We start from the raw sequence: 27,877 nt of genomic DNA on the forward strand, positions 1-27,877 counted from the left end.
GTCCCTACTTGAACTTCCTGTTTTGACAAATAGCATCCTTCAAGCACGTGGAGCCTTCGCTGTAAAAGTTGCTGCTTTGAGGTTTTGCATAGTTCTCCAATTGGGCTTGCTTTTGAGCTTAGTTTTGGGTTTAACTAGGTGAGTTGATTGGGTTGGGTAATTTGACTGGGTGAGTTAACTCAGTGAATTGACTCACCGAGCCTCCTGTCAGTGATATTCAACCTTAAGAGAGATATTTCAACCCTTTCAACCCTTCGACGACTCATGACTATAGGAGTTTAATTAGGTTCTTAGGAATTAGGTTTAAGTTTGGAGTTTTGTTCTCTATCCATCAGTTCAAATTCAATCAACTTATCAGCGCGAGATGAAATATCTACAAGGGCCCACTTTGATACACATGTTATGTATCTAATATTTGCTTATGTTTTCTCAGCACATTTGAAGTACCTTGTACCAAAATTTAAGCGATTCCAAAGCATTCCGGAAAAAGTGGTGAATGACCATTATAAACTTATAAATTTTTTTATTACACAAGTTTTGGATCAATCCTATATTTCCATCGTCCAGTCGTCATATAGGTCTTGTTGTCCTTATCAACGGGTTGGATGGAAAAAAAAAAAAAAACCACTATGAATCGGCTTACTGTGGGCCCTAATAAGTTTCAATAGTGAGAATTCAGTAACCACTGTTTCTGTGTTGTGATCCACCTGAGACTTTTATATTCCTAATTGTTGGGACCAACTCCTAAAATGGGCCGGAGAAACGGATGAACGGAGTGGATATACAACGAGTCTTCAATCTGGGCCCCAAACTAAGGGTAACACGCAGTCCCGCCGAAAAGATGAGGGGAGAAGATCAGGTGTTACCCGGGAAACACCTTATTTAGTGTTACTCTTACAATGTGGGGTCCAAATTGAGGAATATTTTGTATATCCATACCGTCCATCTATTTTCCAATATCCTTTGCTGACGTGATCAGAAAAATTAAATAGATCCAAACATCAGGTGGACCCAACAATAGAAACAGTGGTGAATGACCGTTAAAAGCTTTTTACTGGCCACAAATGTTTTGGATAAAGATGATATTTATTTTATCCCTTCATCTAGACACATGTCTGTTTGACCTTATAAACCGGTTGGATGGAAATAAAAATTATGGTGGGAATTACTTTGGGCCGTAGGAAATATTTAATGGTAGGCGTTCAATCACCACCGTTTCCTTAGGTGTAGTCCACGCTAGATTTATATCTTTTTAAGTTTAGGGTATATGTCCTAAATTCATCTGGAAAAACGGATGGACGGTGTGGATATCATTTATATGGGCCCCACGGTAAGAGTAACACCCACCGAAGGTGTCACCACCATGTAACACGAAGTCCGCTCCCAAAGATGAGCGGGTAATGTCAATATTACAAAAACTTCAAAACAAGCTTCGCGGGAAAAATTACTTTTAAAACATCCACTTATTCCAATTCTACCCTTGCTGTTTGACCTCTTCTCTCTCTCTCTCTCTCTCTCTCTCTCTCTCTCTCTCTCCGCCCATGAAAAATAAAGGAATTTAAATAAAAATAAGAAAGAGAAAATGGGTATTCAAAATCTCCTCAGATTCATGAAACCTTTCATTGAATCCATCCACATTAAAAAATACGCTGGCAAACGCGTAAGAATCCCCATTTCCGATTTCTCCTTTACTTTGTTTTTTTGTATTTTTGTATTTTTTTTTTCCATTTTTTGAATTTCTCGTTATTTTTATTAATTTATTTCAACAGGTTGGGATCGATGCGTATTCATGGCTTCACAAAGGAGGTGACTATTTCTATCCATTATTTATTTATTCATATGATTTTCTTGAATGGAATTAAAAGGAAGAGTTTTGATGAATACAGCTCCCACCATCCAAAATGGTGAGTGTGTGGGTATTTCCACGAATTCCAAAATGGATATTCAAAATTAGAAATTTGAAATGCTGCTAGATTCCCGCCAGCCATCTTCAAGCAGTGGGAGAAAATGTGCGTGGATAAAATGCATATTCGATTTATTTCATTTTTTGGGTTTTTATTAAATTTCTTAAACAATTAAAAAGACCCAAAAAATTTCTGCAGCTTATTCTTGCAGCATGGAGCTCTGTCTCAGCTCTGGTGGCGACGCAGCATCTCGCTATTTGCAATATTTCATGCATCGGATCAATCTGCTCCGGCACCACAAGATTACTCCAGTTGTTGTTTTTGATGGTGGAAACTTACCTTGTAAGTCGGTCACTGAAGATGAGCGGCAGAGGCAAGTTACATCTAAAAATTGATTTTTAATTTTTTTTCTTTTGCTTTAGATTTATAGATTTGAATGGTGTTGCATTTGGGTTTTGTTGAATTAGGAAGAGGAATGCTAATCTTACTTTGGCAAAGGAGAAGCTTGCTCAAGGCAATACCAGCGCTGCAATCGAATTCTTCCAGGTTTTTTTTTTTTTTTTGTTGGGGTTTCTTTTGCATATTTTGAGTCCATTGTGAATAGAGGAAAATTACTTTCATTCTTAACACAGCAAACGTCCACACGTAATTAGAATTTTTAGATTTCCCAAGATTAGTATGCATCTTGATCATGGAGTTAATCAACAGAAATTGCATGGCTGGAACGCCTGACATTGTTGATTGTTGAACAAGCTGGAAGGTATCTTCTCTCCTTTAGGCTTGCACAAGAGAGGGGATAGAGAATCAAGATGTGAGACAGGCTTTGGGGGCAAGAATTATTTATATAAAGGCCTCTCTAGCACTCACAACCATCAAGGTTTGCTAAGGGCCTGTTCAAATGAAATGTCTGCAAAAAGGGGTCTTTGCAAAGTGGTTTTCCTGCCTGATTTGTTGGTCAATTCGCCAGAAACCAACTTGGGCTTTTTAGTGCCTATTCTAACAAGTGGGGATCAGCTAGGGTTTGTGAAAGTGTATCCAAACACACAGCATGAATTGCAGTTGTCTTAAATGGGCCGCAAACCTCAAGTCCTAACACTTTGTGAGGCTCCTAAAACAACTACACTTGCTTTGGTACACACCGTTGATATGCCTATAGGTGCACTTACCCCATGCATTTGTACATGGCTACATGCTCACACTGAAGTGCTCCCCACCAGCATAATCATAAACTTAAGATCTAATGCCACAATCTAATTCTGTTTGAGCAAAATTGTTGATATATAATGGCCCACCAAATGAAAAATTATTACACGACATTCATTAGAGAAAATGCTGAAGATTCGATCATGGTAGTATCTTCCAATCTTGAAGTTTCTGGGGCATCTGCCATACCAACTATTTGGACCATTGAAGCATGGCTCCATTTGTGTGGACTTGGTGCTTGAACATAAATTCCTAGTCGTCGGCCCAATGGCCTTAGGATATTTATATTTATGTTTAAATAAATAAGAGAATTTTCAAAATTTCCTCACACGTGTTTGACCCACCTAATGAGTGGGCAAACCTAGTTTTCTGGCATGGTGATGGTAGAACCCATAGAGCGCTTTGGATATCACAAACATGTTTGATGTTGGCATGATTATGAGAATTGGTTGTCCAATCCAATGTTATCTAAATCACCAAACCCCTTATGTTTTTCGTTCTGTATCGCGCGATCCAAATTATGGGTATTCATGAGTCTTCTTTTGATTTAGTTGTAATGCAAATTTGTATTTACAATATAATTTGGCCACAATCTAATAATAAGAATGTGGGATCTATAGTAATAACATTCATTATTTTCTACAAAAATCACAATATGAATTAATATATAAAACTATATTGCATAAACACAGTGTATGCATTGGAGTGATGTGCACGATCCTACCCCTAACATACCACATATCAAAGTAGCATACTTCGTACCTATTCCAATGCTGTGTACTGAAGTGACCCTCGCTCTAGGGAACCTTGGTTCTATCTCTCCTTGCAAGAATTGCCCTAGCACTTCTCCTAGTCCCCTTACTTTTTGCATCGTTTTTTAAAAACTTCATCAAAGCTAGAAAGTCATCCATCCAAAATTTTAGCATAGTATCCTCCAAATGTCATATATTGGATAATGTATATCAAGTTTTTGGGTGCCAATGGATGTAGTTAGAGGTGCCGGGGGCGCCCTTGGCACAATTTCCCCTGTAGCACTCGAAATTCCAAGGTGCGCTTGCACTTAGAGCTGCCAAGCACAATTTTTAATTATATTTATATAATAAATATGCGTCCGTACATGTATGCATTGTTGTAAACAGATGTCTCCAATCTGTTTTGTTCATGGTTCGATGTCATCGAAGCCAGTTTGATGACATCAAAGCCGGTCGATGCCATTGAGTTTTTTCGCATTTTTCAGCCCCGGTCGCTGGATTATTTACGTAGATTCGTTTGCGGAAACTCAGATTTTGCGATTTTTGTTTTCGATTTTGTTTAGGTTTCTTTTTAAACCTTTAAATAAGGATGTATATGGGACTAGGAGGTATTCCAAAGGGTGCTAAGGCTTTCTAAAAGGGTTCTAGGGTTTCTAAAGGTGGCTCTTGGGTTTCAAGGGAAGGAAAAGGAGAGGTTTGAGGATTGCTCAAGCCAGGTAATTCCTTCATCTTTGTAATTTGTGCTTTCATAGTGAAATTTTCTGTCGCTTTGTGCCGTGGTTTTTTCCTACAAGGGTTTTCCATGTTAAATCTGTGTTCTTTTGTGTTTGCTTGGTGCTCTTGGATTGCTATCCTAGATCCATATTTGTGTGATTGCGCAGATCAAATCCCAACAAGTGGTATCAGAGCAATCGTTGGGGCATAGATCTGAATCTGAAGGATTAATAATAATGGGTAACGCCAAGTTTGATATTGAGAAGTACTCAGGCAAAAATAATTTTGATTTATGGAAGGTTAAGATTACTAAAAATCATAAACGAAACATGCAATGGAGCGGGCCATCACCACAACCATGGATTATGGAATTCAATTACTACTTGGTTGGATCCGGCGAGGGATGAGACCTCCCGATCTTGCATGGTCACACCCAATCGATCAACGAAAATCACTAGTCCGAAGAACCAAGAAGTTTCTCGGATTAGAGATTTGAGAATTTGGGGGTTTAGGGTTTAGATCGGTTCTCAAAATTTTGATCGAAGAAGGATTAGCCAAAACTGGAAAGTAGAAAGAAGAAAATTATTACCTTGAAGAAATTGGAGGGGCACAAGAAGAAATTAGAAGAAGAAGATCAAGGGAAGAGAAGAAGTACTATTAGAGAGAAGAGAGGAAGGAGGCAACCAAAGGGTTTGCTTTTCATTAATCAATAGTTAAAATTCGAGTTTAGGGCTTTAGCCCACTTAAATAAGTAAATAAAGACATAAAATTACTAAAATACCTCTAGGATAAGCAAATAAAGACACAAAATTACTAAAAGACCCCTAACTAAGTCAAAAACGCGTAAATAACATAAGTACGGGAAAGTTTGGGCGCTCGGTCTTCTTTTTCCAATCTTCCTTCACATGTGTCTTCCCTAAGTGGGGTCTTCTATATGTCCAATTACATGTGAAAAGTCTTCAGCTCCTCAATAGGTGCCTATCCACAAGGACGACACTTGTGGTTGGCGCTTTCTTTGTTGATACACTTTGAATGCGCTTGTGTCCGCATCAATTCCCCTTGAAGGATTAATAATAATGGGTAACGCCAAGTTTGATATTGAGAAGTACTCAGGCAAAAATAATTTTGATTTATGGAAGGTTAAGATTACTAGCCTATTAACCAAGCAAGACGAGATTAAGGCTCTTGAGGAGCGGAAATATACCATGAAAGATGAAGAATGGGAAAACCTTGATAGTAATGCTTTGACCTCTATCGGTTTATGTCTCACGGATGAGGTTCTCTATAATGTTTTGAGGGAGAAAACTGCGGCTAGTTTATGGGCGAAGTTAGAGAACATCTATGCGAAGAAGTCCTCTGAAAATCGCCTACACTTGAAGCTGCAGTGCTATACCTTCAAGATGACAGAGGGTGGAGATCTAGAAGTACACATCAACAACTTTAATAAATTGATGTGTAAATTGTTGGATATGGAGGAAGTGGTCAAAGATGAAGAACATGCATGTATATTATTGAATTCCCTTCCTGCATCATATAAGTCATTCAAGGACACAATGTGCACCGCAAACAAAACCCTGAGTGTAGACACCGTTATCTCAGCCCTTTAAGGGAAGGCCATGAGAAAGCTAAACGGCGACATGAGGACATCTTTCGATGCACTGATTATGAGGGGCAAGAATTCTGAGCAAGGTACAAGATCTTCAAGGTTAAGACCTAAGTCCGTGAGCAAGGGCAAAGGTAAGTTAAAGTGTTGGAATTGTGGGATGGAAGGACACATGAAGAAGCATTGTAAAAAATCTTAAATCTAAGAGAGAAGAATCTGAGGCTTTGTACAGGGAGGACAATGCTGCCACGTCAGATGGATCAAGTGGATGTGATGGTCATGTCTTGTCTGTGTCTACGATCAGACGCCCATACGATGATCGTTAGGGCAAATGGATTCTAGATACAGAGGCATCCTTTCACATGACTCCTCATCGGAGTTGGTTCGCCAGCTACAGCGAGTGCAATGGTGGACATGTGTTGTGATGTTGTGGCTGTTGGTATGGTGCGCATCAAGATGTTTGATGGGGTGGAGCGTACCTTGACTAATGTCAAGCACGTTCCTAATTTGAAGAAGAATCTGATTTCTCTTGGTGTACTTGAGGCAATGGGCTGCAAGTTCACAGGTATTGATGGTGCCCTTAAAGTATCTAAGGGGGCATGGGCACGGGTAATCATGAAAGCGCAAAGGCACGGAAACTTTTATAGGTTGATCGGGAGCACTTCAACTGGTGGAGCTGCAATGGCTGTAGCGGATTCCAACTTTGCACGTGTGTGGCATGCTGGGCATGGCCACATGAGCGGGCAGGGCATGAAGACTGAGACGCGCGGATAGAGATACAGAGCAGGTGAAGCAGTCACCTGTGAGAAGAATCACAGCACATAAATCGCAGGTTATCAGCGAGGTACATGGTCAATTCCAATATTGCATATGCTCTCGTTACAGACGAGGGGGATCCGTCTTCTATTTAGATGGCTCTAGGTGAGCTTGATGCTGAAAAGTGGAAGGTGACTATGGACGATGTGATGGACTCCTTGTACTAGATCGACACATGGGAGTTGGTGGAGCTTTCAGTGGGCCGAAAAGTGTTTGGATGCAGGTGGATCTTCAAGAGGATACAACATAGATACAGAGCAAGGCTGGTAGCGAAAGGCATGCTCAGAGAGAAGGGATCGACTTCTCAGAGATATTCGTGACGACGGTATATCAGGTGTCTATTAGATCAGTATTGGCGCTGGTTGCCCAATGTGATCTTGAGTTGGAACGGAAGGACGCGGAGATAATACTTCTGCATGGGAAATTGGAAGAGCTGTTCTACAAAAAGTAACCAGATTGGTTCGAAGTTAAAGGGGCAGAGAACAAAGGTTTGCAAGTGGTCGTTGTACGACCTGTCGCCTAGGCAGTGGTATAAAATTTGATTCCTTCATGGTGAGTCAAGAATTATATGTTGATGACATGTAAATCGCCAATCATAACATGTCTGAAATTAACGTACTAAAGACTCGGTTAAGTGGGACATTCGAGATGAAGGATCGGGGGGCTCCAAAGATGGTTCTCGGCATTGATATTCATAGAGATTGGAAGAGGAGTATGCTTTGGTTATCTCAGACAGAATACCTTGAGTAGGTATTGATTAAGAATGTGATGAACCAGGCAAAGTCAATAAGCGTTCCCTATGCGACTTTCTTCAAGTTTTCCTCACGACAATGTCCCAAAATAGATGAGGAAAAGCAGGATATGTCTCATGAGCCTTATTTGAATGCGGTTGATAGTGAATGCCATGGTCTGTATTAGACTGGTTATTTCACAGGCAATCGGTGTTGCGAGCAAATACCCCAGCAAGCAACATTGAATGGTGGTGAGATGGTTACTTCGATACATTCGAGGTACAGAAGACTACGTTTTACTTTTGGGAAGACAGGAGCAAAGGTGGTTGGGCATGTGGATTTAGATCCGGCAGACATGCTTACCAAGATCGTTCCTACAGAGAAGTTCAAGTTCTGTGCAACTTCTCTAGGCTGGGCGATGGCGTAAAAGGAGGACGGAGTGTGCACAAGAAGTATTGATGAAGCTATGATGCGAGACAGAGATAAAAGAAGAGGACAAGGAGCTACGTTTGAAGATTGAAGACATGGTGGAGATTGTTGTAAACAGATGTCTCCAATCTATTTTGTTCATGGTTCGATGACATCGAACCAGCTTCGATGTCATCGAAGCCAGTTCGATGACATCGAAGCCGGTTGATGCTATCAAGTTTTTTCGCATTTTTTAGCCCCGATCACTGGACTGTTTTTGCCATTTTTCGATGACATTGAACCTAGTTCGATGTCATCGAAGGTTTACGCAGATTCGTTTGCGAACATGCAGATTCTGTGATTTTTGTTTTCAATTTTGTTTAGGTTTCTTTCTAAACCTATAAATAGGGATGTATACGGGACTAGGAGGTATTCCAAAGGATGCTAAGGCTTTCTAAAAGGGTTCTAGGGTTTCTAAAGGTGGCTCTTAGGTTTCAAGGGAAGGAAAAGGAGAGGTTTAAGGATTGCTCAAGCTAGGTAAGTCCTTTATCTTTGTAATCTGTGCTTTCATAGTGGAATTTTCTATCTCTTTGTGCCGTGGTTTTTTCCTACAAGAGTTTTCCACATTAAATCTTTGTGTTCTTTTATGTTTGCTTGGTGCTCTTGGATTGCTATCCTAGATCCATATCCATGTGATTCCGTAGACCAAATCCCAACATGCATTGATTTTTTATAAGAGTTTTAGCTCTAAAAACAATTTGAAGGGACATTAATGGCAGAGTTGCAGATTGTAGATAGTGCGCTAGCAACGCATGAATGTATTGATTCATGCAACAGGGGAGGTTTGCAAGGGGTGGTGGCCTAGTTATATATTGACAAAGCATATGATGTGTGTATGTGTTAAGTCAGCTAAATTCTTGATATTGGTTAATGGATCACCGAATGGATTCTTCTTAGCTTCTAGATGATTGGGGCAAGGGGATTCATTATCACCCTTCCCGTTTGTGGTTGTAATGGAAGCTTTTAGTAGAATGATCGATAGAGGTGCAATGGTGGGTCTCCTGAGAGGATTTAGAATTAATAATTCAGATTTTCAAATTACCCATCTACAGTATGCAGACAATACTCTTCTATTATGTGAAGCAAATGAAGCAATGGTGGACAAATCTTTAAGGGAGGAGGTGATTTCATTTGCTAGCTTATTTGGGTATAAGGAAGGATCATTTCCACCTACATATTTGGGTCTCCTTCACGCTTAGGAAAATTGGTTAAACATTTATGAGACAAAGCTGTGGAGAGATTTGAAAGAAAGCTATCCCAATGGAAAAGTAGGCATTTATTAGTGGGAGGGAGATCAACTTTAATTAAGTTGGCAATGTTGAATCTTCCAATTTATTTTATGTCATCATTCAAATGTCTGAAATTGGTGTTGATTAAATTGAAAAAAATAAGAAGAGATTTTCTGTGGTTGGGAGTAGAGGAAAAGCATAGGTTTCATAAAATGAAATAAGAAGATGCGTGTAAGCCATGGGAACAAGGGGGTGTAGGTATGACCTATGAGGAGTTTGAAGGTTATAAATTTAGCTTTGCTAGGTAAGTGGGTTTGGAGATTTGGGGTTGAAGAGGGTACTTTATGGAGGTGGTGGCTAGGAAATATGGGGTTGAAGAGGGGGGGTGGTGGACCCGGTCATTGTCATTGTATGGATCCTCTTACCTTTGGAAGTCAGTGGCCCTTTTAAAAAGTAAGGTATAGGAAGGTGTAGGTTTATCATTAGGAAACAATCCGAGGATAAGGTTTTGGGAGGACATACGGATCGAGGAACAAAAATTTGAGTGAGGTTTTTCCTACGTTAGTGAGGTTATCAATGGACGCAAATCTATTGGTAGCAAGTTGTTTTAATATGCAATGTGAGGAAGTTATTTGGTCCTCGTCATGTATAGGGAACTTAAATGATGTTGAATTTGAGGAGTTTATCAACTTGCTAAAGTTGTTATCCAAGGTACGTTTTGTCACGACCCTAAATCTAGTGTTGGTAATCCATGACTACTATACACCAAATTTTGGTTGACAGTCTCAGTAGAACTCCGATTTTGGGACTTCCAACTATCACATATTAAGTCTCATAAGCGGGGCTCCACAAGGAGGATTTCTAAAAGTAAAGATGACAAACATGTATCATTTCTCAAAATTTCATCATATTCAACATATGTTATTGTGTATAACTGAGCACATGAAGGCAAAGCCAAAACATAAACCATATCATATTTACTATACCTGATGTACAAATTCGGGGTATTACAAAAAAATATATACACTGATATGTACAAAACAAAAAGGACAACTGGAGTCTGTAGCCTCTACTCCTGCAACTCCCTACTCTCACCTGTAAAAAAAATTGAAAGCTAAGCTTGAGCTACTAAGCTCAGTGAGTGCAGTGAAAATGCATGTTGCATCTCATGCTCATATAATGCACAGGCTTGCTAGACCGATAACAATAAAATAAAGATACAATGCATTATGCCACCTTTTATGTTCCAAATCATTTTTATATACAGAGGTGGGACTTCTACCCACTTGTAACATACATACTCTTTCAACGTTTCCACAACTTTCCACATTTTCCAATTGGATCACCAAGGCCTGAAACAGAGGTGGGACTCGCATATGATTGCTACCCACTTGTATAGACCTTTTCCACCGTGGTCAACTACAGAGGTGGGACCACATAGTTCACAGGCCGAACTAGTCTAACTTACTTGTGTTGAACTTCACTATCTGCTTAACAGCGAGAAGTCATAAGTCGCCTGGCAAAACAATAGCGGACAATTTACGAGCTCGTCACACACAACCTATCATTGCTTACCCATAAGCAGGTCAGGTCAAACCTCTCAACCAATCGACACGCGTCGGTGGGAGTCACTGCTTACTTTGGTATTTCGGTATTCCAGCGCTCTGTTCTTCCACCCGGTATAGGCATTGGTTACTCCCAATGGTACCAATCGGGGTTTAGGGACTTTCACCCACGGACCCTCTAATCATGTCCTGTTGAATTACACATTTTCGGTGTGGTGTCCAACTCAAGTCATAACAAAGTATGTTTCATCGCATTTACAATCACTGTATGCTATATTGAGTCCACACACAATCACAATATAGCATGTTTTTCAAGACAAGCATAAGATGACCTTCCTCATGTGGTCTCCTCATGAATTTTAAGTTTCTCATAAGGGTCTCATGTAATACATCCTGTAGTTAGATTGTTCACATACTAATTATAGACACATCGTCTGTCGCAACACAACCCACTATGATCACCATACCATGATATGAATCATTCACTCTCAGTCATACATTGATACAACAACTATGAACCATGCATATGATATGCACATGACTTAGCCAATCTAAATCCAATCCGGGATTCATTCTGCTATAAGACTTCACGCCACAAGCATGCTTTTTCTCTAGTATTAACTATATCAAAAGGATGAAGGATAATTCTTTCAAACGTTTTATTAGACAAGTAGTGAGTGGACTTTTTAAGGGACAGAGAGAAACCGATGGACATACGTATGAATTTAAATAAAACTAAATCATCTCTATCATCTAATCTTCCATTAATAACCTAACCAACTAACTTCGAAAATCCAGCAATAACCTAACCAATTTAAATCAGAAAAGCTAGTCTTTTATAGGGCTTTGAAGGAAAATCCAGCAATAAGTTAACCAACTACATCAGAAAATCCAGCAATAACCTAACCCTAAATCAGAAAATCTAATCTTTTATAGGGCTTAAGAAAATCCAGCAATAACCTAACCAATTTAAATAAGAAAAGCTAGTCTTCTATAGGGCTTTGAAGGAAAATCCAGCAATAAGTTAACCAACTACATCAGAAAATCCAGCAATAACCTAACCCTAAATCAGAAAATCTAATCTTTTATAGGGCTTTCAAGGAAAATCCAGCAATAACCTAACCCTAAATCAGAAAATCTAGTCTTTTATAGGGCTTTCAAGGAAAATCCAGCAATAACATAACCCTAAATCAGAAAATTCAGCAATAGGGTTTTCAAGGAAACCCCAACGCACATATATGCGTGCTTCTAATCTATGCACTCACCTGTAACTATCAGAGGATTGGCTTTCAACCTCAGCTTCTATTTCCTTTTCTTTTTCTTCTTCTTCTCAACTTCACACTCAACAAGAAAGAGAGTGCTGGAAATGGGATGTTGAAAGAGGGTTTTTATGTTTATGGACTTGAAACTGGTTTTAAAATTAGTTTTTGTCTAAAAAGAAGGTTTGTGAGGTGTTTTGTGATGTTTTTGAGAAGTGTAAGCTTATGGTAACAATATAACAATGTTATTTAAGTAATTTAAACTAATGTATTCCAAGGATTTTAAAAACATCGAGGTCATTTGAGTTATTTTATCAAAATATACATGTGCATATCTATTCATAACTTACAATTCGGGTGTCCTATTAACATGCCGTTTTCGCCAGTAACTCCGTAACTCGACTACGGTCACAACGGTTAGGCTCTAGGACCTAACGGATTTTGAAAAATCGATGATGGGGCTCCGCCAGATAATAAGGACATAATTGTCATTTCTCAGATTGTTTAAGTTTAAGTCTGTATCTTAAAATTCGGACATCGGGTTGAAATACGGCTTGCGGTTCGATAACAGAATAATATTATGATCAAGTTAAAACATTCTCAGGGCCAATGGACCTACAGCCAACGGCTATCCAGTGTACGAACCAGATTTCGGGGCCTCGGGTTTTACACTTTCTGTGTTGAATGAATCGGGCTTGCTGCTTTGGCTAAAAGAGAAGTCCAAGAAGTTCTGAGTAAGATCTTTTTTCAAGGTACTTAGTGGCGAAGGAAGAATTAGTGAGGGGGTCAATCAATCTATGTATGGTGCTATGGTGCTCCTCCAAAGGTTTTTGCTTTTGCATGTTTAATGTGCTACCAAGATGTGGAATCGGTAGATCATTATTTATTTGTTAAAAATTTATGGGAAGGCTTCTTCAAGTTGTTTGGAGTTGCATGAGTATTGCCGTGTTCCATTACTCAAAATTTCTTGATGTGACATGGCAGTGGCTTTGGAAATAGTGGGCAAAAAGTTTGGCGGCTTTGCCTGCTTGTGGGGATTTGGTTCCTATGGCTAGAAAGGAATAATTCTTGCTTCAGGAATCAGGCGGGGTGAATTCTGGAGGTGTTTAATAGGGCTAAATTAATTGTGATTGAATGGATAATTGATCGAATGTTGTCACCCATTTACTTGATAGTTGGCTTAAGTTGTAATTCTCTTTTTGGTTGGTGTATATTTGGCTTCAGTCGTTATCAATAAAACTCTTCAATGTAAAAAAAACAAAATAAAAAAAAACAAAATAAAAAAAAACAAAATAAAAAAAAACAACATAATGAAATGAAACTAATTGTAATGTTATTACATATTTTAGATAGATATTCAGAGTTTAACATACCAATGAGAATCCATAAATGATTCCGGTTTTAAATCAATTAAAGTTAACTCTAATAATCTACTAATTATTAACCAAAAGCTAGATCTACTTAAAATGTTTTCTGGATAGACTCTAGAGTTTAAAAACCATGCCCTCACCCAATTCCCTTAATTGAGAAGTCCAGTATAGTAACCTTAAAAATAAATCAAGAAAAAAAATCTTGTAACTTCACGGAAAATATAAGAAATTCAGGTGAACATCTTAAATCTTTGATCTAAAAAGAATGGAAAAGAAGTGTTGAAAGAGGGTTTACATGCCCCTTCTTATTTCTTTCCACCCTTGTAGGGTTTAAAAAAGAAGTTTCAGCCCATGTAGGTGTCAAAATATATGGGTGGTTGGCGCATGCATGTATAGGACATTGTTAGAAAAGTAAGTGTTTCTTGTACACAACGGAGGATAGAAGAAAATGATAACGAAATGATCAGATCTATCAGGTTCAAGGCTCGACTTGAATAGTCAATTTCTCAAGATAGATTTGCTGCCCTTTTTCTGGAAGTTCCAGCAAGTGCAAACAAAGGAAATCTGCAAATTGTCTTCAGGATACAATGAACTCTCAATCCGATTTTCGACACGAAAATTTGCACCTTTAAGTATTGAACAGATCTCTAGTTTTGACACCGATATGCCTTAAAACGTTCAAGAAAAAAAAACTCAGCAAGAGATTAGAACGAGAGTAATTGCATAGGAGATGATATAAACTCAAGGATTAAGAGTATATTCTTCTGGATTATAGTATCCAGGATTTATATCAATTGAAAGGTTATTGATTTCTTCCTGAAGAGGTGCTAAAGTGCCCCTTCAAGAAATCCATACCCATTCACAGCAAACAATTGCCTTTTCATGAAAGGACATGACTCTTGTCCTATAGTAGTTATTTGTGTACCCATTCATACAGGAGCAGTTATTCAACAAGAAAAACTGTATCCACATAAGCGACACATGGCATAGGTGCCACATGTACAATTATGTCACAATTACTTTTAATCAACAAAAAAGGCAATAAAACATCAGGGTACCATGGCCCAAAAAATATGAACCGAGTGTCAAAAAGACTAAGGCTCTCTTAGCTCCTCGCGACGATGCGCACGTGCGAAGTGCTAAGTGCGCCTAATAAAGCGCCAAAAAGCGCCCAAGCAGCCCTACAGCCCACGCCGCGCGCGCGTGCGCTGACGGTGCGAGATTTGAACCCTGGTTGCATAAGCAAAAACCCCTTTTCTTACCGACTGGCTATACACACTATTTATGGAAAGTTTAAATAATTAATATATTTATTTACTTTCTAAAAATAACTTTTATTTTTGAAATTTATTTTTTATTCTAAAAAACACAACAGACATTTCCTCAACTGGGGCCCTGGGAGGTTAGAGTGTTCCAAAACACCCAGGAGTGTGCTTGGAAGGCCTTTGATTAGACTGGTGCGAATATGTGCCTCAATACTGAATCTTTAATCATCATTCTAAACTTATTCCAGCATCCCAAACGCTAACAGACTCTTCTCTGTGTTGTAGTGAATTTAGATACATTAAGGTTGCCCTCGGATGCACAAAATATTTGAATAGCTAACATTTCGTTTAGTTGATAGGAAGTAAGAAAACCAATGACATTTCATGGTAGTATTAATGATATGGGGAAGGATACCTCCAATTGCAGTTTTGTTTCTTTCAAATCTCAACTTGAAAGTGATGGGATTTCTATTTGGAGCCCAGGCTCTCAACACAAATGCCAAGGAAATATAAATCAGATCACCTCCACTTTATTAGATAATTAACAATTTCAGTTCAATTTGACAGTGCATCTAAACAGACATTAAAAGATTTGATTTGATTTCTAGAAAAAATGTGTGTTCTTATTTTGCTATTCACAAATCCGTTATCTATTCTTATCTTCTTTTGGTAACTTAAAGTGATTTATCCTATTTTATGTCTGCTTGATCTTTTACCTGCTCATGTGTTTATTTTGTAGAGAGCAGTGTGTATTACGACATCCATGGCATATCAGTTGATTCAGGTGCGTTTGTTGGTTTCCTTATCCAGGCATCACTAAATGGTGCTGACTCATCTGCAGTCCATGTGGAAAAAAGATATGCAAATCCAAAGTGTCCAAAGCATGGTTGTGATTGTGGGTGGCTCATCTCTCAAAAAACATACTAATTGCATATATCTAACAATCCAATAATCAGCCATCAAATTGCCAGCTAAAAACAAAATGAACTGCAGCCTAAATCCAATGGCTGAGATCAGATGGATTGGGTTGTTCGATTAGTGTATTTTTCAGCTATTCTCCATCAGGAAGGAGGTCATGATTTGGGTTGTCCAAATTGATGTATATTTATACCGATTGTAGGGTGGATGAGTCACCACCACTTAGGAAATGTTGGAGATGCACATGGCAATCTATCCCTCTCTGTCCATTGTTCTGACCTCTCCCAGTGGCGTATCTTCAGATTTTGAGATCAGAGAGTGTTGAATTTATAGTTGCTCCCTACGAGGCTGATGCACAATTAGCCTACTTGTCGACATTGAATGAAGAGCAAGGAGGAATTGCAGCTGTTATAACCGAAGATAGTGATCTCATGGCCTATGGTTGTCAAGCTGTAAGATGTTTCACGTCTCTGATATAGATAGACGGAGGTGTAACACTCTTTCTACAATTTCTTATTTCTGTTGAATTTCTTGGGAGTCATCTTATTTATGTGTTGCATGGTGACAGATTATCTTTAAAATGGATCGATATGGTAATGGTGAAGAGGTTGTGCTTGATAAGGTGTTTAATTCTGTGATTGGTGGACTTTCTTTCAAGTGTTTCGATCAAGAATTGTTTGCTGGTGAGTTATCTGTCACAGAGTCAGTATTTCGAGCTATGATATATGTTGTGTTGTCCAGAACAATTCGTCTGTTCCTTGACAACATGATTACTAAGAGATCCAAATTGCATATCAAATAGACACGGACAAGGCTGCAGTTTGTATTCACTGCCACTTTAAAACCGTTCAGCCATTGTGAACATGGCATACATGCGTGTTAGTCTATATCTTCCAAAAAATATATCTAGCTGTCGATGAAGCATAGCCTTAGAATGGCATCAATTGAATAGTACGAACTGTTTGGTCATCAAACAGATGACTAGAAAAGTTTAATCATAGATTGAATGTGGATGCACAAACCAAATGGTAATATTGCTTGATCAGCGTGGCTTTTGGGCCTTTGCTTAAGCAGTTTGGGTTTTCTGGATTGAATCCATGTTTGCCACGTGTACAGTGGATGAGTCACCACCAATTTCAAAATGGCAACAACCCCAGAAATAGTCACTGATGCAGCGATTCTATTGGATTGTGCTTGATATATGCACTCGTTTATATATTGGGTGTAGTGGTGGACATGCAAAAACATCACACTATGCATGGGTGGGCTTCATTGGTGGGGTTAATCTATAATTTTTGTTGTGGTTTTTGAGTGTAAAATGTATTTATGATGTTGTTAATTGTCAATTAGTGAATGGTAGTGTGGACAAGAGGATCTAGGTTGGCTAAATCAACTCTCTTTTGATCTTGTTTTATTTTTTTTCACAGGTATGTGTGTTTTAGCTGGTTGTGATTTCCTTCCCTCAGTTCCTGGCATTGGAACTAAACGAGCTTATTCTCTTGTTTCAAAGTACAGGAACTTAGATAGGGTGAGCCTACTTTGTTGGTTAATGCCCATTATGTTTGAAGAGGAATTGTATGATCCTAGTTACCTTTGTGTTTGAAAAGCAGCATGCATGGTTTGGTTATCTATACCGCTCATTGATGGACCGCAATGTTGATGGACCCCACCACAACAATTTCTCCATTCCAATGTACCAACCCTTCGATTGGTTGGTCACGAGTAGGTTGCTGAGAAAATTAAAAATACAGCAATGATGGGCATTGAATTGGCCGAAAGGCCAAAGGTTGGAAAGCGAGGCTGTTCCAATATGGGAGATTTTGGGTTTGTGGTCCATCCACAGTTGGGTCCGTCAAATCATCTGTTTTGATTGAATCATGTGGTCTGCTGAGGTTGAACCTAAGTTATTTTTCTTTGATTCACCAAATAATTGATATATTTCTGCTGGTTAATCTATTTTGCAACTCTTTTTGTAAAGAAATGACAGTTATCTTTCTGTTTCCCTTTTCTTTTTCTTTGGCACATATGCAGGTTCTATCAGTGATGAAATATGAGAAAGGCAAACTAGTGCCAGAAGATTATTCCAAGTCCTTCATGGAAGCTGTTGCAGTGTTTCACCATGCTCGGATGTAGATTCTTTTGCGTTGACATCTCTTCATCCATTTCTTGCCATTTACAGATTTATAAACAGATGGGTTTTCTTCTCTTCTATGCAGATATGACGCCAACGATAAAATGCTCAAACCCATGAAACCTCTACCACCGAAGCTTCTGCAATCTCTAGATGGCAATCTCGATTTCCTTGGACCGTATCCCTTTCTATGTTACATCACGAAGAAATTCGTGTATTTCAATTTATCTAACAGACACCTCTATTACTAGAAACAGTCTGACTACGACTACTTGCAAGAGTAGACTCTTAAAGACTGTTTAGAAGATCCAGTATGTTCATCAGGAGGTTCTCACCATATATGTCATTGGCTTGAAATCTGGCAATTCTGCTCTTCCGATGAGCTTAAAATATTGAAAGGCAACTAATTCCTGTTAACTTTCAGCATTTTTTGTGCATATGGGCCCTAGTAGATATTGCTCTACATGGTGCCTACCTTATGAATGCCTTGAATCCCAAATGTGTCATGTCTACATGCTTGAGCAGCCATCATGTTTCCCTGTCAGAAACTGATGAATTATAGTTTCCTCAGAACAATCATTTGGAAAACGACTACAACCATAATTCTAAAACTCAGTGACTTGACTACAAACTTGTCCGAGTCAACTTGACTTGACCAGATTTCAAGCCGAGTCACTGTGAAACTCAATTGCTCGGCTAGACTTGACATGACGAGTCACTCGCTTGGAAAGTGGGTCCTTATAAAAAGTAAGAGGGAAGGTTTGAACCTGAACCTCTCCAAGAGAGGGACATCTCATGCCATCACCCCAGGCTTTGCCATTTGGCTTTTTATGAATTTTTTAATCTTTATAGAAATACAAAAAAACATTGATAAAAATAATCAAATTAATTATTATATATCAAGTCGAGTCAAGTAAAGATTTTTCTGTCTTCAAGTTAACCCAACCTGTGAACATTGAGTCTAGCTTTTGAGATTTTGAACTATGCTGCAAACCATAGCATTAGTACCGGTCCAGTTGCATGATATCTTGGTTCCTTTGATTTAATCATTATTTGGAGAGACCAAACAACATATTTGATGAGCCCTTTGGTAATTTACTAAAGTAGTATGCACTCTATCTCCTAATTTTTTTCAGCGACTTTTCTTTTCTTAATCAAGTGCTGAAAATAGAGATCTCCCTCCATCAGTAGCAACTGCCATTGCTCAAGGTCGTGTGGACCCCATTACCATGGAAGCTTATGATTACTTACCCACAATCCAATTTTGCAATGATCATGTCAGCACTAAAGCTTCTGATTACCTTCCTAGAGCCAAGACTCAGGTGACATCCATGCAGCAGAGTTGCTTCACCATCTTCTCAGCTAATGAAACCAGACAAGAAGATATTACAGGCAAGTTAGTTTACTAGAAAATATTTTTGCAAAAGGGTTAGTACACAAGCTAGGCATGTTTTTTTTTTTTTTTTATAATTATTATTATTTATAAATACTCAGTGCAGACATGCACACATGCATACATATGCACATGTACATAACTATGTATATATGTGTATACACATCTGGGCTTCCATGTTTGTATGAAGTGAGCACCAAACACGTGCTTCTTCTCCATAGTGAGTATGACTGTTAATTTGCTTGCATCATGTGGATGCAGCCATGATTGTGGCCCAGAATCAGTGTGAACAGACTATGGTAGCCACTGCAGATGGATGTATGACCCAATGTTGAGAAAAAGAAAAAAACACACAACAGTTGTATCGAACATACAAAACTTACAAAGATGGGATGGTTAGCGCTGTGAAATCTCTTAGCCATTTCAGCCGTCTCATTTATGCACTGATCACCAAATCAACAGTCCTCATCACTGCACACATCTACCGCCGTATAGAGCTACCATGAACATGCCGATCATCATAACATTTCCTCGCGTTGGAATTATATGACAACAACCTGCATATTTGCATAATGTTCACAGCTTTCCAGTTTCAACAATTGGGGTCCATGCTCAAGTTGTCCACACCACTGGTCTATTGCATTTGTGGATGGGCTATGCCCCATAAATCTCCTGGACAGGACTGGTTCATTAGCCTACATATAGATGGTTGAGAAATACAACTATGGACACATTCAACTGATCGTAGACGGGATCTTCTAATCTGGGAGACTTTTGGGGCATGGTCCATCAGCAGTGGTACCCATCAGACGATTAAGAGATTACTTAACCTACTCATATTGTGCAAAGAGATCGCATGTGCATCATACAATTCCTCCTCCTTACGATCCTTCCTAATTGTCACATGATGGTATGGACAGTCATGGAGCAGAAACCAACCATAGATGACAGAAAATATTTAAATGAAGCCGTTGCTCTCAAGAAACTAATTGCCCCACACAAAGACTGCTGCAAATTAGAAGTGACAGAAGCAGAAAGAGTAGAGTTCCCCAATAACAATCCTTTCAACAAGAGAAAAAGGAATGATGACAGTCAGGATTTGAATGTGAGTGGAATCGAACAAGTTTCAGATGTTGATGAGCCCGATGCCCAATGTATATCAACCGCAGAATCTCTAGAAAGTGACAGCCACGAGGCTTCTGATCACTTCCCCAGAGTCAAGACTCAGATGATTTCAATGCAGCAGAGTTGCTTCCCCATCTTCTCAAGTAGTGAAACCAGACAAGAAAATATTACAGGCAAGCTTGTTTTCTTGAAAATATGTTTACAGAAGGGTGGATGCAGTGTACACATGCATGTGTGCATATACACATACGTACATAACACTGTATATGCATCTATGAATGTGTACACACACTTGGGTTTGCATGTCTGTATGAAATGAGCACAAAAACATCTTTGCCACACAAATGGCATTTTCCCATGGTGATCAAGATTATTGATTTGGTGGGGCATCATGTGGTCACAGCCATAGCTCGAAATCAATGAGCAGACAATGCAGCCACTGTAGATGTATGAATCACCCAAAGTTGAGAAAGAAAGTGCAAGCCATGTATTGAATCAGCAATACTTGGAGAGACCAGGTGGTTGGTAGTGTCTGCATCATTTTGGCTGTCCCATTGACAAGGCGATTGCCAATCAAATGTCCTGATCACTGCACCCATGTCACTGTACAGAACTCATGAAGTGCAGCTCATAATAACATCTCTCTCTCTCTCTCTCTCTCTCTCTCTCTCTCTCTCTCTCTCTCTCCCCTCCCCTCCCCTCTCCTCTCTTCTCCTCTTATGTTGGACATCATGATACACGACCTGCTCTATTGCATAATATTCGCTGCTTGTCAATACTAACGAGTGTGGGCCATGATTCGGTAATCCAGACCATTGGCCTATTCTGTTGATGGGCCACGCCCAAAGTTTTCTTATCAGGACAATGGCTTGTGCCCTATAGATAAAATGGTTAAGAAGAGAAACACAACAATGGTCCACGACTCCAAAGTTAACTGAAGAGGAAAAAAGAACCCAAGATTGGTAGATGGGATCTAATCTGGAAATTTTTGTGGCATGGTTGAGCAGTGGGACACAGCAGACAAATGGTCTGGATTATGTAACGACATATAATGTGCAAAGACACTAGTCACGTATCATACAATTCCTCACTCTTTCAATCTTCCATTTTAACTTTCATGTGGTTTCATGGGCAGGTACGGGTTTGCAAGAGACTACAAATGAAGTCATCACACTCAAGAAACTAATCACCTCACCTGAGCACTGCCATAAATTAGAAGTGATAGAAGTAGAAAGAATAGAGTTTCCCAGTAACAATCCTTTCAAGAAGAGAAAGCTGAATGACAGCAATTTGGGCTCGAATGAGAGTGCAATCGAACAAGTTTCAGTCGTGACGGATCTCGATGATCCCGATGTGCAATGTATTACGCCCCCAGATTCTCAAGAGAGTGTCAAATCTAAGCCTAGAAGAAGTGCGAAGCTTAGTACTGCGAAAAATGAGAAGAGACTGAAATCCATGAGTAAGTGTAAGAATTCAGAGAGCGAGAAAAGTGGAATTTTGAAATTCTTCACTCGCTTTTAATCTTAGTATTCATTTATTTATGGTCGTTGGATCATTCTTGGTGGACCTGCGAGGATTGCTATCTTTTGGCCTTTGAGATAGGGTCCAAGGATTGAATTCTGCATTTTGACCGTGGTTTACGATCATCCCTTTGATAGCATTTTGACCTGATGGTTGTAAGTAATTGCTGAGAAGTGGGCAAAGTGTCCTGGATAGAAGATCATAGCCTTTTTAATCTTTGGCGTATTTTCTGCTAAATGTAGACCGTTGTTGCATAGGGCCACTGATCGAAGGGTTAAGATCTTCCACTTGATGAGATTTTCTGGGGTAGACCTCATGAGTTGTTAGGCTCTTTGGATCGATTGTCCAGACCATCTGATTGTGGGTCTTGCATGTGTTTGACTCTTGAACTATATGTTTTCTGAGGTTTAATATGCCAGTATTCCTTTTGTTTTACCTCACTTCATACAGACATTTTCCTCAGTCTGATGTAGAAATGAATTCTAGAGAAATTAGAATTCCTCTGCACATTGGTGGACCTTGTACTGAAAATATCCCAGGTTCAAGATCCTAGCTGTTCAGTGTTTGGTCTCTTTTCTTGTTGAATTCTTGACCAATGAACCTGTTTTCTTGTTAAAAGATCCTAGCCATCAATCTTTAGACTTACGCTGGGTATATTTTCTGGAGCATTTTTTACATTAAGATGGGGCACCATCAGATCATTCTTTAGACCAAAGTGTGCGCCCCACAAGCTCAAGGTCATGTTTATGCATTGAGCGAAAGAGAAAAAAGAAAAGAAGAGAAAGAAGCTTATGCATCAAGTGTGGTAGAACATTGGCAACTTACTGATGCATTGTGTGAGTCATTTTTTGCATGGACTATATGGTGGACCCACCAAGTGGATGAGGTTTATTAGCTTCTCCTAGGTTTGAGTGTTAGAGCACTGACTTGAAGGTGTTGATGTCTCAAATCCTTTTAGCAGTAGGGTATATTGATGCCATTGAATATTGCTTGATGCATTTATAAAATATGGGAATTTCACAATTGCTTGCTTGACACTTTTGATGTCCTGCTTGATGGTAGCAGTTGATGGCATTGAATGGTCTGTTGATGGCATTGATAGATCTTGTTGCTAAAAAGATTTGAGACATCAATAACAAAAGAGATTGTCTGCATGAACTTCTACAAAAAAGAGGTTTTCTATAGTAGGGTTCTTCCTACAACTTTGTCTATTGGCCGACCAGATTGGTTTTTAGTGAGTAGGCTTTTTAATGCTTATTTTGTTGGGTGATAGACCAGATGATGTTGCAAAAGTTTATTTAAATGTACAACACGAACTGAGATTTGCTTTGAAATGGTATTTAGGTATTAAAAGATCCTTGTCATGGTGTTTAAAATAGGAGAAGGAAGCATCTTCGAGTTTCATTTCTAAGGTGTGTTGGTTCATTACATGTAACAAGGTCCCCTAGTAATGTCTACAGTCATAATGAGTTGACTAATTTTGTAGACATTGTTGTTTGGAAACATATGTGAGATATTTGAAGTCTTATGGTAAACAAGAAGTAGTTTAAGACTTAGTTAACTAATAATCTTTGAAAGACATTTGATCGAAGTCGAACCTAAGGGCTGATAACCTTAAGTGCAGGGCTGTGATGTAGTAGTAACTCAATAAGACCAATGTTGAATCCTCAAGGTATGGGGAACACAATTTAGAATTAATCTAAAGATAAATGGTGTATGAGTTTTTGATCCGGCGAAGTAGAAAATTATTTAAACAAAATAAATAAAAGACTAAGGATTTATGAATCTACTTAGAATAATCACAATATGTCATTTATTGATTCGATTTATAATTCAATTGAAATCGAAGTCCTATCCTATCCAATCGAAATGTAATTCTATTAAATCAATCGTTAACACCAATAATATATGATTTCAATTGAATGATTCTCTTACGAAGTACTCGGATCTCAATTGCAAAGACTAAAAAGCGCATAAAGTATCTCGTGTGACAATAAATAATTGTTAAATCAAAGTATTCATTGTAACATCCACGTGCAAGCAGGCTCGGGGCGCCGATTAGGTGGGTTACTGGGGTAATAGCTCAGTGGGTGTTACCATTACTCTAGGGCCCACCTTGATCATATATTGTATATCCACTCCGTCCATGCATTTCTACATCCCATTTTAAGCATGGTTTCAAAATGTATGCAGATCCAAATCTCTGGTAGACCACACCACAAGAAACAACAATAATTGAATGCTCACCATAAAAAAAACTTTCTAAGGACCATTGTAACCAGATCCATTATGTTTATTTTCCATCCAACCCGTTGATGAGATCAATCAGAACTGGATGAAGAGAAAATAGAAAGATTATCATGATCCAAAACTTTTACAGCCTACAAAAAGCTTTTAATGGTCATTCACCACCTTTTCCAATAGTGTGGTCCACAATAGATTTGGATCTGCTTAATTTTCTGTATATAGACCTTAAATGAACTGAAAGAAGGGATGGGTAGTGTGGATATAAAACATATTCATCAAGGTGGGCCCCACACGGTAAGGCTAACACCATGTAATAGCTAATCCACTCGCGCATGGGCATACCCAGAAGCCCGACGTGCCAGCCTGGCGGGTTACACGGTTCCCATGTAACCCAAAGCTCGCTGGCCTACCTCGATGATGTTTGTGTTACATCCACCGTCCATCTTTCTCGTCAGCTCTTTTTTAGGACAGTGGGCCCAGGGAGATCTAAAATTCGAGTGGACCATGACACAGGCAACGGTGGGGATGAAGACCCAACGTTGAAACCTTCCTGGGACCCGCTGAGATGATTAGATGCCATCCAGCCACCGGTAGCGGATTAGCTGTTACCCGGTAACACCTTAGTGGGTGTTACCCTAACCGTGTAGGCCCACCTTGATGTATTTGGTGTATATCCACGCCGTCCATATCGTTTTCCATCTCATTTTAGTATAAGATCCCAAAAATCAAGAAGATTAAAATCTCATTTGGACCACACCATTAGAAACAGTGATTATTGACCATTACAAACTTTTTGTGGGCCAAAAAAGTTTCGATCAATCTGATCTTTGTATTTTCCCTCCATCCATGTCTTCTTGACATTATCAACAGGTTGGATGGCAAATAAACGTTACACAAACCTTCCGATGGGCCATTTGAAAATTTTAATGGTGAAGCACTCAATCACCTCTGTTTCTTCTGGTGTGGTCCATCTGAGATCCGGATCTGCTTAATTTTTCAGACGACATCCTAAAAATAGCTGGAGAAACGGATGGACAGCGTGAATGTACAACACATCATCAAGGTGGGCCCCACGGTAAGGGTAACACCTAATCCGCTTCCATTTCCACCTGGATTCAGAGAAAAACACAAATATAACCTCGATCCATGACTTCCGTGACCCCACTAAGGTTTCAAAGGTCGGCGTTCAATCCTCCCTCGTGTGGCCCACCTAAGTTTCGAATTGCCTTCGTGTTTGATTCCAGAAACTGAAATGAGCTGACGAAACGGATGGACGGAGTGGATATAACAAAAACATCTTGTTGGGCCCACAGAGCTTCCAGCTAGGGAAACGGATTGGCTACTCCCCCAGACAATGGCTGATGGTCGGTGCTCTGTGGGACACACCATGAAGTATTTGTTTCATCCATTCCGTCCATCTATTATCATAGACAATTTTATGTTATGATACCAAAAACGAGGTATCTACCAATCTCAAGTGGACCACATTACAGAAAAGAGTGTTGAATGAACGTTGACCATTAAAAACTTTTTTGGGGCCATAAAAGTTTTGGATCAAGCTTATCTTTGTTTTTTCCCTTAATCTGGGTCTTTATGAACCTAATCAACAGATTGGATGTCAAATAAAAAGTACAGTGGGCGTCAGGAGGATTGTAATGGTGGATATCCAATCACTATTGTTTTCCTGTGGTGTGGTCCACCTGAGATTTATATCCCTCTAATTTTTGATATCAACCTATAAAATTATCTGTAAAAATGTATGAACGTAATGGAGGAAACAAATAAATTATGGTGGAGCCCAAAAATCACCGACCATCAGCCACGCGGCTGGTGGCAGGGGGAGTAGCCAATCCGTTCTCAGTCTGTTGTTAGGGGCAGGTCGCGGCCTGGTCACTGACAGCCCTGGCAATCCTCTCCAACACCTATATAAGCGGGTTTTAAAACTGAAAGAAATTTCCTCACTGAGAGAGGCTGCAGAGGGATGATGATGAGTAAAATAGCTTTCCACAGGAAAAGACCTCTGCTACTACTCAAAGGCACTCCTCTCTCTCTCTCTCTCTCTCTCTCTCTCTCTCTCTCTCTCATTAATCTCTCTTGCATTTCCTTTTCTCTAACACATCACTCTCTCATCTCCTAATCTTCTGCAGTCTTCTCTAGCGAACTGCTTTTCAAATCTCCATCGTCGGCCTCATTCTCTACCAACATCGTCGGCCAAAGTCCTATCCTTGTGAGATTCGATTCTTTAATCTCTTTCATTGCCGGACTCACTTTCAAATGATTCCCTTTTAAAATTTCCTTTCTCTTTTATTCTTTTTATAGGTTCGTGATTTCATTCGTTCAGCATTGTATGACCCAAATCATGGGTATTTCTCGAAAAGACCGGGATCTGTTGGATTGCTTGAGAGAAGCATCAAGTTCAATAACCTCCAAGGTACTTCCATTACTCTCTCTCTCTCTTTAATTTCTTATTTATATACTTTCGTCTTTATTCCTCATCAATCTGTATCGGCCCCAACTTGGGTGGGCCGTCCTCAGCAATTCCTCTGTTCCGGAATTTCCATGGTGATTTTCAGATTTCGAGTTTACTCGGGAAAAAAATCTCTCAGAAAATATAGAATTTTAAAAATGTTTGTTATAAATTAATAAACCATTTTAAAATTTTGAATACACACACACACACACGTGTATGTATGTATGTAAGGAATGTTTAAAACAGAAAATTGAAAAATGCTGAGATTTTGAAACTCTCGCGACGTGTGTCCAATAATTTCGATTGATTAATATTCTGCAGGATTTTCAAAATGTTAGTGATATTTGTCACAATGCTCATGGTTTCATGAGGAATTATATGGTCCCAATGCATTGGATTGTGGATAGAGTCCTGATGCAGCGGTGATGCAGTCGCACCCCATTGCATATGTGCCAGTTCCACATGTGTGTACAGGAAGTGGCCTGGATTGGGCCCCACTTGATCGCATGGGGTAAAAATCTCTATTAAATCTCACCATTACCTTTCAAAAAAAAAAAAAAAGGAAAAAAGAAAAAGAAAAAATGTATTAAATCTCAGTTTTAATGTACTTCTATATAAACAGTAGGCAAAAGATTAGTTGTATTCATGCATATGCTCTAAAATAGCATCGTTTGTGATCCGGGCAGCAGATTTGATGGGTCTATGTTCCAGTGATCTGGTCTCTACAAATGAGCCCATGGTTCAGCTATCCAGGTGCAGATGGATGGGTGATTCCACAAAGAATCTCTCTGACTAGAGATTCCTAAACTTTTGATCAGTGACCTAAACATAGTTAAGAGATAAGTAGAGCAACAACACGGAGAGAAGATCAAAGATCGAATGGCTAGGATCTTCTTCTCTGGAAGGGTTTTGGTTCATCCCTTGTCTACGGTGCGTCTCCTAACTCCTAAGGAGAATGTTGTGGATCAACAAACCATGGGTTGTACATGTACAAAGCAAGAGCAACTAGAAACTGTTTGCATTTTTATGCAACAGGCCACTATTCAAGCATTGAAGCAGTAAATCGGTTGATTCAGCATAATGAGAAGGTTATGGCGGCTTTTCTTTTTATAAAAGCATCAATTGATTCTTAAACAATGCACGAGGCACTTGTAGGACCTTTGCCCATTAAGTTTTGGTGCCTATTTGCACAG

The 27,877-nt window shown here is 39.2% G+C and overlaps 2 protein-coding genes across 3 annotated transcripts in view; both read left to right on the plus strand.

Moving 5' to 3' along the window:
- Positions 1–1,506: 1,506 nt before the first annotated feature.
- LOC131246456 (exonuclease 1) lies at positions 1,507–22,407 on the plus strand. The gene is made up of 13 exons (XM_058246613.1): positions 1,507–1,660; positions 1,770–1,806; positions 2,103–2,281; positions 2,376–2,450; positions 15,619–15,663; positions 16,100–16,249; positions 16,366–16,480; positions 17,225–17,325; positions 17,829–17,926; positions 18,014–18,106; positions 19,100–19,320; positions 20,242–20,619; positions 21,582–22,407. Exons 1-13 carry the CDS (start codon positions 1,583–1,585, stop codon positions 21,965–21,967), a joined length of 1,956 nt encoding a protein of 651 aa, XP_058102596.1. The 5' UTR covers positions 1,507–1,582; the 3' UTR covers positions 21,968–22,407.
- Positions 22,408–26,119: 3,712 nt separating this feature from the next.
- Positions 26,120–27,877, plus strand: part of LOC131246457 (protein arginine methyltransferase NDUFAF7 homolog, mitochondrial) — a 76,367-nt gene continuing 74,609 nt past the window's right edge. For both annotated transcript variants that reach the window (XM_058246614.1, XM_058246615.1), the window contains exons 1-3: positions 26,120–26,250; positions 26,362–26,441; positions 26,534–26,645. In XM_058246614.1, coding sequence (XP_058102597.1) covers positions 26,196–26,250; positions 26,362–26,441; positions 26,534–26,645 — 247 coding nt within the window. In that variant the 5' untranslated portion in view covers positions 26,120–26,195. The remainder of the gene's footprint in view (positions 26,251–26,361; positions 26,442–26,533; positions 26,646–27,877) is intronic.

Source organism: Magnolia sinica, chromosome 5 (genome assembly GCF_029962835.1).
Source record: "Magnolia sinica isolate HGM2019 chromosome 5, MsV1, whole genome shotgun sequence".
Taxonomy (NCBI): domain Eukaryota; kingdom Viridiplantae; phylum Streptophyta; class Magnoliopsida; order Magnoliales; family Magnoliaceae; genus Magnolia; species Magnolia sinica.